Source organism: Mytilus trossulus, chromosome 7 (genome assembly GCF_036588685.1).
Source record: "Mytilus trossulus isolate FHL-02 chromosome 7, PNRI_Mtr1.1.1.hap1, whole genome shotgun sequence".
Lineage (NCBI taxonomy): Eukaryota > Metazoa > Mollusca > Bivalvia > Mytilida > Mytilidae > Mytilus > Mytilus trossulus.
This window is the reverse complement of record NC_086379.1, coordinates 31,658,504-31,671,000: the sequence shown is the minus strand read 5'-3', so window position 1 is coordinate 31,671,000 and position 12,497 is coordinate 31,658,504. Positions and strand designations below refer to the sequence as shown.

The 12,497-nt window shown below is 31.2% G+C and overlaps 1 protein-coding gene across 2 annotated transcripts in view; it reads right to left on the bottom strand.

The window, feature by feature from the left end:
* Positions 1–12,297, bottom strand: part of LOC134724938 (membrane metallo-endopeptidase-like 1) — a 38,490-nt gene extending 26,193 nt beyond the window's left edge. The window contains exons 1-2 of one of the 2 annotated variants that reach the window (XM_063588325.1): positions 11,614–12,297; positions 8,536–8,562 (exon numbers count right to left, since the gene is read on the bottom strand). In XM_063588325.1, coding sequence (XP_063444395.1) covers positions 8,536–8,562; positions 11,614–12,024 — 438 coding nt within the window. In that variant the 5' untranslated portion in view covers positions 12,025–12,297. The remainder of the gene's footprint in view (positions 1–8,535; positions 8,563–11,613) is intronic. The other variant, XM_063588326.1, reaches the window with a different exon arrangement.
* Between the last annotated feature and the right edge of the window lie 200 nt (positions 12,298–12,497).

The window sequence follows — 12,497 nt, the reverse complement described above, 5'->3', positions numbered from 1 at the left end:
GCAAGGTTATGATGGTGATTTTTACATACATTTATAATTGAACTCTAATGTTCTATTATTCCATATATTGTACTGTATTTTTTTGTATTTCATTGTATTACATGGTATTTCATTGTATAGCATTAGTATAAAATTATTGTTTGATTGTATTGCTTGACCCTTATGGGTGTAATTTTGCAATAAAGATATATTAAAGTCTTATGAAACTTCAAATTCAAAAAAAAGCAGTTGTCTTAATGAATATATTTTGAATACTTGAATGGCTAAGTTTTACGTTAAAACACGTGTTGATGGACTTTCATGTACAAGAAAATCCATTATCTTTTTGATATCTTTAGAAATGTTCTGCTTTTTCATTGTTGTCTCCCATTACTCTAACTCTTAGATTTTCGTATGCAATGATCTTGACTTCGAGACAACTTGGTAGAACTTTGACAACCGGTTTCCCCGTAATGGAGGAAAAGATAAACGAAAGTGCATCAAAAGATAGACACAGTGTTGTGTTTATTAATCATAATACATAAATTTTAATACATCAAAGGGTCGTGTCAACGAAGCTGTCCTAGGACTAGAACATGTCTTAGGATGGTTTTAGGACACGTCTTAGTCCTAAGTCAGGTTAACGAAGGTGTCCTAAAATAAGATATGTCCTAAATTTGGTCCTAAAGTTAGGATATAAAAATAGGTGTCTAATGATAGTCCTTAAAGCTACGTTGTCCTAAAACGAAATAAAAACAACAAATATGTCATAAATTCATCAATAAAAATACTAAAACAATACAAAACTAGTATAATGTTATAAAAAATAAACTAATTAAACAAAAATTTTCAATATTTGTTAAAGATTCAATTGTGTTGCATTATTTTCAATTTGTAGACAAATTTGATATTTTTAAATACTTTCAGATATATAAAAAAAAAAGCGTTTTTATAGTATTTAGTTTGAGTTTTTGGAATAATAGGCATATAACAAGACATGTGTGTTGGTGTCCTAGAACTTACTTGATGAACATATCTAAATACATTGAGATAATGCGGACCAGTCATTAGTGAATTGCTTTACTATAAACTAAAATTGCTTTCTGTACAAAAATCTATGTGAAATGACATCAAAGTAAATCTCCCAAAAGTATGTTTGACGATGTCATATCGTTACACTCATACATTTATACATTTATATAGAATAAATGGGGCTGTCCTTTTTGCTTCAAAAATACTATCATGAACATGATTAACATTTTTTGCACCTAACCAAACAGTGCAATGTTATTTTGAATGTGGGAAAAATGACTTCCTTTTACTTAATCCTTATTCAATACATGCAATGCAATTGAGTGGACCCAAAGACAAAACAATGTACATACTAACATTAAGTTCTAGCACGAATATCTCATTTAACAAAGTTGTGTGACTATTTAGTTTTGTTGTCGTATGCAATTCATATATATTTATTTATCGTGTATAATAACATCTACTGGTATTACGTTAAAACTTTTATTTTGCATAAATTGTTTTCCATAAAAGAGTCATCCTTTCTTCCTTTACACATATAGTGAAATACAATAAAACATATGACATTGAATTCCCTACATATTTTTTTTCAAACAAACGAATTCGTTCACCATTGATAGCGGTTTTCAACAGGTAATGATGTACATTTCATCGTTGTGTATATTTCTCCGCCTGTGTGATATGAGGCCTTTTCAAAGGGGGATTTTCCCCAATATTAAAATCAAATAAATAATATTAACACACTAAACAACAATTGAAAATGCTTTTTTAGATTGCAGTATAAAGACAATAATAGTGCATTGACTTGACATATCAACGATATAAGGATTCGGCATAGCCTCGCATTTCCCCGTTTCTAAGCCTCATCCTTATATCGTTGATATGTCAAGTCAATGCACTATTATTGTCTATGTGTTAGGATGGTCATAGGACCATTGTAGTTAGGACTGTCCTAAGATAGCTTTGTTTTACATCCTAAGACATGTCTCAGACACGCCCTAAGACCATCCTAAATAATGTCCTAAGACCTATCTTATGACTTGTCCTAGAATACTTTCATTGACACGGCCCCTGCTTAACAACCATTATAAAAGAATAATTAACTAATAGATGTTGAAAAAAAATAATTATTGTGCACGTGTTTCTTGAGTCTTTGCCTAATATTTAATAAGTATTCAATGTTTTTGATCAACAAATAAACAACGAAATATTTGTTTGTGAGTAACACGTCATGGTCATCGGATTTGTAATAGATGTTTTAAAAAATCGTGCATGAATTGGTTCAATAATTTTGTTAATATTGAACCTCAAGTAATTCGTTTCATCTTAATATCAAGCTACTATAGATATTGCAAGTGTCTTCTCACGAGAGCAAGTAAAAAATAACCGAATGTTTATGATTTTAAAATGAAGAACAGATACTTTATACTGCCAATGGTGAACGGGGTGCTGTAGTTTCAATGGATGCATATTAGGTCATTTTATAAAACATTATAACTGAAAATCTTTTTCATGCAAAAATAATTGCATTTAAAAAAGGTGTTTTAAAGTTGATCGACAAAAAGGCAAACAATGTAGACTGAATTGCAACACATATATACCTCTCAGCAAGGGTGTTGATGTCTCACAGAAGAGTTGGAAAGTCCCTAATCAAATGGCAAAATCAAAGCTCCAACACATCAAACGGAATCGATAACAACTGTCATATTTCTGATTTGGTACAGGCATTTTCTTATGTAGAAAATTGTGGATTGAACCTGGTTTTATAGCCAGCTAAACCTCTCATTTGTATGACAGTCTCGTCAAATTCCATTATATTGAAAATGGTGTGTGAACAAACCAAACAGACATAATAGGCAAAATTGTCAATAATACGGGTACAGCAATCAACACTGTGTTGTAATCTAAATCACTTTAAAAACAAAGAAATATGTAACAAAGAGTCACAAAAAGGCATATGGATTTGTCTCATTGGCACTCGTACCACATTTTCTTATATCTATATAGACAAAGCACATTAGCAAAATTGAAAGACAAAAATACACAAGTTTTTTTTTATAGAACAATAAAAGAATGACGAGATGTATAGGTACAGAGCCACGTTAAATGCATATCTCTAAAACAGAAAGATAATAATATAAAAGTAATATTCATAAAGACAAATAAAAGAATGCTTCAACACTTTATTGAAACGATAACCATTATTAGTACCCAGAATCTATACTTCAAGGCCATCTTGTATTCATTGTGAAGTTGATACGGAATATTTATCAAAAAAGTCCAATGATTTTTTTTAGAAAAAGGACGAGACGGACATCCCCTGTTTCAACCATTTTCTTCTCAGACACTGGTGACGTTTTACAAAGTTTGAGTAGGAGCTGCCAGTTTTTCGAATTCTTATTAAGTTCGAAAATGTATATCCCATACGCAGGTGAAGTTGGTATATTGCTGCTTAGGTGGGGGAAATTGTCATTTCAAATGAATAAATTCAAAAATAAGTATAATCACTGTTACTACCAACGTACGAATGTAAAGCATTATTTAGTGCGTTTTGTTTACGTAAATGAGACAGCAATGAAATAATTACCTTTTCAAAAGATTAATCAATTTAAAAATCATTGCCATAGCAAAGCAAAAACATATTTTGATGTAGTCCTAACATGCTTTGATTGTTGTGTAATTACATTTTGTCTACTAGTCCAGGCTAAACTTGTCTTTTTTATGTATATTTTACTTTTAAAGGCAAACACTTGTTCAGTTGAATATATCATAACATATAACTACAACATTATATACATTTTCAGATATAAATAAACAAAATTAAAAAGAAAACGTTTTCAAAACGTAACATTTCAATGGATAACATTATTATTTGTTCGTGCGAAGATGGAAAATTATGTTTTCCTTTCTTGGATATGAAACATTGAAAATTAATAAGCTTTATAAATTTCAAACAAAAAAGCGATAATAATTATAAATAATGAAGTTAATATTCAAAACAAGGGAATAAATCTTTTTTATCTTCATGTTGAAAATCGATCAGCGTTTTAAAAATGAAAAATTGTTAAAGCCTTTTACCAAAGCCTCTTACCGTGGCTTCCCTTGTAGTAATATAATTACTCAATGATTGTGGAAATAAATTTTCTCGATGGATTTAAATTGAACTCCATTAAACATTTGAAGCATGTCTGAAAATCTGTAATACGGGTCAGGAGCGGACATTTTTTATCACTGTGACAATGCTTTGTTACATCCTCATAGAAGAGCTTTTCATTCAATAAATCCATTGATATTAGGTTGTCATGTGTCATTATGAACTGCTCGAAGATTGAATTGCAGTATATCAAAAATGGTGTCCCCTCAGAGAATTCATAGCATAACATGATTTGAAAGTGATATTTTAATTACGCTGGCATGAGTTATAAAAAGATTCCCACATTTTATTTTATCTATTTTAACAGAGTTTTGATTTCTATTTCTTACAAGTTTGAATTTCGTTTTTTATTTGAAATTACAGACGACTTTGTTATCAAAATACAGAAATTATTATATATAGATATTTTATGGCAGCTCTTATTTTTGGTAAGAAACAGAAAACGGCAATGGTGCTATAGAGATGTAAACACTAGAACACATGAACATTTAAGTGTTTTTTATTTGAATATTAACACTGACTATATCTATGTTTGTTTTTGATTCTTGGTTAATCAGTGTGGGTGTTTCTTTAAAGTAATGACAGAGTTTTATTTTGATGGCGCTCCATCATAGGTTCTTTCTATTCAATGTTTATAATTTTTTGGCAAAACATTAGATGATAGATGACTCATATATACCAGACATTAAAAGGGTGACCCTGTTATCTTATTTAATACTTGGGTTTTCATACACAAGACCAGACTAAAGTTTTTTTTTCTCAATAAAACAAGATAAGAGGCGATTTATTTCCGTGTGAACCAACGTTTGTTTCTTGAATATCTTTATCAGGTACGCTTGTGGCCAAAAGTTTAATTTTGTTCGAGTCTTCATAGAATCAAAAATCCTCTCAAGGATGTTTATTTTTTGGGGTGCATATAATAGAAATAAGAGGCTTTGTGACATTATTTACTATAATGGCAGGATATCGTAGTTTCTTATTTAACATCTCAATCTCACGACGTGATACGTCATACAAATTTGGGAGTGAAAATAATAGTGCTGAATATGTGAACACGAGCGAAATGAGACCAGTTTCGTTTTCCACCAGGTATGCATCAATCATAACTTCGTCGTACGATTCCAAACTAAGCTATTGCTAAGAACATAGTTAAACCTTTATATAGAAATTGACAATCATATAAGCCTCTTTTTTTAACTAATTCAAATTCCATCGCATGGCATATATTGTTTAGTTGTTTCCAAGATATTAAGCTGATCAAACGTAAGGAGACAGTAATACACTTGAACATGACAATATTCCATTCTGAGCGTCTTTCTGTCATCTCTGTTATAAATCAATCTGATTTGCTTTAGTTCTTGTCATTCCATTGTATAAACAGCGAACTCAAAACATCTTCAAGCAGCTTTATGTTGAAAGAAGCTGGATTGATAAACAGGTGTATACCCCTAATAGTGTTTACATTATCTTATAATTGTTTGCACTAGTTTCTTCTTTGTATATATACAATTTAAATTACAGAAGAGATTTTATAAATGGATTAAATGAGTGTATTCATAATAATTATTTGAGATCCAAACATTTCTATAAAGTTGTTATTGGTTTACATTGGGAGTACATATGGCGATATGGATCATACCTGTGATTTTAATAGATTTCCCAATCCAATTATAAAATTCTTAAAGTTAAATACGTAAGGTGTACAATTGTAGAGGAGGCACAGTGATCAAATATACTACTAAAATTACATTCTAGATATACTCGACATTTTTTTCTTTTTGGGAGGATTTGGTTTTTTTTTGTTTTTTTCCTGGTAATTTTGTTTTCAGCATCACTATACAGAGCTGTTCTTAAATTAACTTAGCGTATATACTTAACGCTAAACGAATTGAAAAAAATACCGGTTAGCACCTTATTATATGAAAGTACAATAATCCAACACTGTTAAGCAAGGTGTTCCCTTGTCATATATTTTGATATCTCACGCTACAAATTAACTGAGATATATATATATATGTTTGTACCCGTCCTTCAGTCAGTTAGCCCGTACGTCCGTCTACGGGTACGTCCGTCGCACTGTAGTACAAAATGTAATTCAACAAATAACTTTAACCACAAATAAAGTCATTACTTACAGAATTAATTTTTATTGCACACAGAGCATTGATGTGTTAATTCATATGAATTTTCAGTTTTCACATTAAGCTCGTGGTGAAACACTAGAAATTTTGCTCCAAAAAATCGTAGATTTTTCGAAACTATTTTTCCATTTTTTTTATGAATGAGGTATGCAGTTAAGTATACTGGCCAGACAAATTTCAGCATACATGCAATTATTTAAATTAATTCAGTCATGCCTTTTACTTAACGTTATGATCTATATATTTTTTTTAATTATGAATACAAGAGAAATCAAATTGTGATTAAAAAGAGGTGAATCTCATGCATCGCCTCTTGAAAATGGTCCCCTGAAATATTCTCCTTCCTCAGCATGTGTTTGCTTGGTTAAATAGTAAATAATGCTTTTAAATCACAAACCGTCGGTTGCTATCAATTATGGTAGGAGGTATATCTTTTGTGACTTATGAAGAGGTAATACTGAAATTGCAAAATATATTCAACTAAACTCAATACATGTATGCTTCCATGACCAACATTTCAAACAGCATTCAATAAAAACCACTGCGACGTGAAAATTTCTCTTTCAAAATGGATCATATTTAATTACATTTTCTCAAGTTACTTGTACGTTTGCGTTGCTGTTCTTGAATGTTTACATTTACAGTTGAGGATAATGCAATTTCGTGTCAAATTTTCTATATATATATTCATTTCTACTCATAGAAAGACTGAACTTGCAGTAGAAAAGCATCTCGTATTTCAATTTATTTCAATTTATTTTTCAGTTATAGTATATTCACCTATTCGTATATTAGTCCAACTGTTTACAATTTTTTTAATTGGTCGAAATACTAAGGATTTTCTACATCAGGAATAGATAGCCTTAACTGTGCTTGGCAAAAGCCTTCCGAAATTGCCTCTATGCTCTTAAACTACGTCTTTTATTTTTCTAATAGTGTTAAATGAATAGTTTAAGGTTTTTTGTGCACATAACACCCAAGTCATCTATAATACATAAAAAGTTTCGGTACTAGTATTCGAGAAGGCTGTTTTAAACTCGGTTTTAAATCAGGGACAATGTTCATGCAATAATATTTGGATTACGAATGAAATATAATTTAGTGCGATGCAATTTTCCATTACCTAAAGCATGTTCCATTACCTTAAGTAAAGTGAAAATGTCGAATAAAGGCAAGGTTACAAAATAATTCAAAATGAGAACCGTTGCTCGCCCCGGTGTCTTTTCAAAACAAGCTACAAATACGAGTGAGTCAAAGAAGACTTGGTGTCATGATAATATATATCGCTGGCTTTTATGTCTTCATCCCGACTGAGCTCCTTGTATATGCAAATGTAATTCCGACTTAGTGTTTATGTGTATTACAAAGCAAAGTCAGAATCATTCAGGTACCTTTGAACAGTTTTGCCCTGAATTTGGCTGACATATTACCAACTGGACGTAATACATTCAGCCATTTTTAATCCATTAAATATTTTCTTGAAATTAAGTTGGCCAAATACTTGGAAAAAGACACGGCTGCTACATGCAAATGCATTCTGTTGAAATTTGGGACAGACAAAAAACAAAGGGTGTATTGATGACAATTAAGGTACACGGTACACTTACAAAATGTATATCATAATCATAATTGAAAAGAACCATTTGTTTTAAATGCGTTGACGAAGCTATATACGAATCTTTAGGGTGAAAGCCTTGCATGTTATCCTATAAGAGTACCGTAGTTAACAGTTCACAATAAACACTCTATAAGATCTTGTTTATCATAAAATACTGGAAGACTTATCACCTGGATTCATGTAGATGTTCGATAATGATCAAAGTGACAATTAGTCTATCGTAAATTTGTAAGATTTAAGGAGGCTAATTTGTCATGGTCAATGGTGTGTCTTCTTCTTGAAGACATTGACAGATTTGTAAGTGCAAATAATTTGAGAGTTACAGCAAATAAAGTGAACAATAAAATTTCATTGAAAATACGAGGACTTCTTATCGTCGTTTATAATATATCATTAAACTGAAGGAATATATCTTTTGAATTTGAATAATATAGATAATATGCAATAACCCCTTTTAAATAAAACAAAACGAATTTAAACGTGTGGACGTAACATTGATAAAACACAAACTGCAAACCCCGGTTAAATTTTTAATAGTATTAGTAAAAGCTTTATCTAAATCATATTATAATATGCCCATTATGACCACATAGAGGTACATCACAGTTTACCTTGTATCTTTCAAAGTTAACGTGTTCCTAGAAATATAAATGCAAGTTGAGAATAATTACTTGTAGTCAAACGAAGGTACAGCTGAATGTCATTGAAGAAAAGTACAACAAAAGCCAGTTTGTGTGTCTGTGGATGGATTGTCAACGTATATTTCTTCCGCCTGACAGAGGTTACACTAGAAATTTTATTACAAACAATGTCATGTGGAAATAATATTCCAGAATATTTGTTCCTTTTGGAACTTATATCATGAAGGAACTTGTGTTCTGTGACAGGATGGATGGATGGATGGAGGGGGATCTCGGATAGAAACTGAGGGTTGTTTTTCTTCAAGTTGGTGTTGTGTATATATTGTGTATATATAAGCTAGAATTGGTGAATTGACAAGTTATGAATTAATAGGATATTAGTGGCAAAATTTCCTTAAAAAGGGCAGATTTACAGCGAAATTTCAAAGATATAACAGGAAGAAAGACATGTAATATAATAATAGAATATATCGAAATCAATTGTCAACCATGTCTATATCCTAGACAGGTATAATGTGACTTCTTTATAATCCCACACACAAGTCCTAGTTAACTGTCACTCAAGGTTCGATCAAGTACAAGTTTACTTGGTATTTTGACATAACTTTAGACTTTTGTAACGTGTGTTATTATTTTTCAAATCGCAGAAAAGATTGTAGATGTTGATGATTGAGTATTGATTGCTTAACGTCCAGTGGCAAATATTATATGCATGTTTAAAACGAAAACAAATTAACAATAAATACAACAGGTAGGTCCTTCAAGAGGGATTGTCCGTGGTAAAGGTCGGGAAATTAAAGAGAATATATCAAGCCAACTAGTAATGGTAGTAGAAATAATCATCAGGGCCTTTTATAGCTGACTATATGCGGTATGGGCTTTGTTCATTGTTGAAAGCCGTATGATAACCTATAGTTGTTAATGTCTGTGTCATTTTGGTCTCTTGTTGATAGTTGTCTCATTGACAATCTTACCACGTCTTCTTTTTTATAATAACTGCTATTAACAAACAAAAACAGGTAGCAACAAAATCAACAGTTTGCCATGACACCGTTTTAATGCGATTTTTCGTCTTTTGCATTCTTTATTTAACCAACGAATAATACTTCTAAAGCTAGGGGCTTCGAGAGGAATTATCATGTCCCGTTAAGAGACAAAAATTCCTTTGTAAAACAGTAGCAAATTCGTCCAATTTATCAACGTTTGGATGACAACTGGATGCCCATTGGTATTGTCCATTGTCGGTTACAATGTGGATATTTTAGAAATAAAATTAAAAGATAAAAGAGATGTCATGTTTATTTTGTCTATTCATTCATTTGCCCACTCGTTTTAGCTACCACAAATTTGGAATAGATTATTCTACTATTACTCGAAGGTTTTTAGATAAATGATATTTCATTCAATTATCTCTCGGAAACTTGATGTAACATAATCGTTCTAGTTTTCAACAGAACAAGTAATGTGGAATTCCCTTGTTGCTATATCCGACCTTTTTCGCATCCATATGAAAGAAAATATTGTTCCATATCATGAAACATGCATGCAATAAAAAAAGAAAACATGGCTTTTGTCTAAAAATCAAATAAATGGACAATAGCGATTACTGATATCTTTTTGTGGTTATGTAATCAAAACATTTTAATTCGTCATAAATTTGTCTTTTCCATGTTTATTAATGTACAAGCTGTCACTCAGTAAAAAGTAAGTTCTCATGATTCGATGACCTACATGACGTCATTTATCTAACGGGTACATTAGTTACAATGGTAAGGCCTAAAGCCAAACATGTATTACGATGATTATTGTAACACGTTAATAATTAGGTTCACAAACGAACTGAACGAACGTGCACGTTCTGTATAATCTTGAGTATTCTTTGCAGGAACTGATGCAAATTATAGTTCATTCCAGGAAAATCTATAATAACAATGCTATGACATATCGTATTACAACTGGTTATTCAACTAATTGAAAAATTATTTTTCAGATTTATTTTACTAATCACTAGAACATAGCATGAAATTGATAACGAAACTGACACCCCAGACAGCAAGATACCCGTGATTTTCTGTCTATTTCGTGTTGAGATAAGAATAATACTGTCGTGTAAACGACTTAGATTTATATTTAATTGTGTCCAAAAAGATAATTTTGAATGAGAACTAATTAACCGTATAACTTAAAACTGATCGTTATAAATCATAAAACTTGTGTAATTTGGGGTATTTAAATCGTATTTTTCTACATTTTCTGTTTTGATATCGCGAGGCGTCTTTGGATCGTTCTGTACAGACTCTTAACAATTTATGGTGAGCTTTGGCATTGCCTGTCAGTTGAGATGAAACTGTATTTAAGTAATTTAACGGGTCAATTTGATGATTTATAAGGAATTTTTCAATCCCTGACAGAATTCCTCAGAAGTCCAAATTCAATAAATTGGATTTCCCTCTTTTGCCATCTAACTTGATAAAGAACTTTTCCTGAACACACTTCTATCCTTTCAAGCAGTCATTTATCATTCAGATTATACTAGATGATAAGCATTTCGTAGTAATTCAGAGTAGTTACAAGAACTATTAAATGCATTAGGGGGAAATTAGTTAAACAATTACTTCGACTGCTCATACACCAGGAACATATAAACTGTTCCCAGCATACACTAATCATTTTTATATGTATTTGAATATTTGACAAATAGGAATAGGACGACCGGTGTCGCTTTAATGAAAGAAAAATAACATTACACTATACGACAAACATCATTACGCAAAGTAATAAATTCTAATGATTTACAAAGCAACCAACGTTTACTCAATATCGAATTTCTCTAACCCGAGTAAATGAATGTAAATATGTATTATGTATTCAGTTTAAAAGGAAAAAATATGTAAATGTTCAATTCGTTTTTATAAATAGAATAATTTTGTCGTTTGTCATTAAATCGTTGTCAATTTTATGTCGTTAGTTGTTGACATTACACTTACGATATTTTATTTAAATTATTAACAAATGAAATCAATTAATATGTTTTATTAATTGTCTTACCTGTCTCACGTCAGCGGGCGTTGGCGACACGGTACTCAGTGTTGCTTCAGCACGATTACCAGTATTGTTTATATTGGCCCATGATGATTTTAAGTTTTTATAGTCGCCAAGTGTAATAATAAAGTTTACAGAAACAGAAACTAATGCAATAACTAATATTATATTCCAAAAACAACAACATTTCATTCGCATAGAACCTCTCTGTCCCCAGTGCGTACTCGATTCAAAGGAAACAGAACGGATTCTACCGTTTCCATTTCTCTTCGAATCTTGCTTTTCTTGCAAAGACACATGTTCGGGATCACGGAACACTATTTGTCCATCTTCTAATCCGGAGCTGCACGATGTATCTTCATTATTATCCAAAGTATATACCACATATTTATCCGAAGGGGGACTACCTATTGGCATGTTTAACACCTCCGCCGTTCACCGTGTCATGTTGTCAACTGATTGATGTTTCATCTGTGTGATCCTAAATATCTATACATGCCTGACCAGGCATGAAGTTTTATAGATATACCTTTTTGTAGCGATAAACTGAACCGTTCTTTTAATTGATCTTACAGAAAATCTATTAAAAAGATATTGCGTTCAGGTTCACAGTGCATTAAATGCAGGTGAATCCACCAGTATTGACTGATATTGTGACATAAAAACTTCAGATAATAATTGGATTTTTTAAACTTATATAATGTATAAACATTTTTATAATGCACGTAGGTCCATTAAAGCCGAAAGAAATATTTATGTGTTTAACTCATTGTGAAAGATTCCGTGTTTAGAATTTATTAATAAAATAATTTGTGAAGATCCGGTGACACTAACTAGTCTTGATTATCACATTTTTATTTACCCGATTCAAATAATAGATAATATTAATC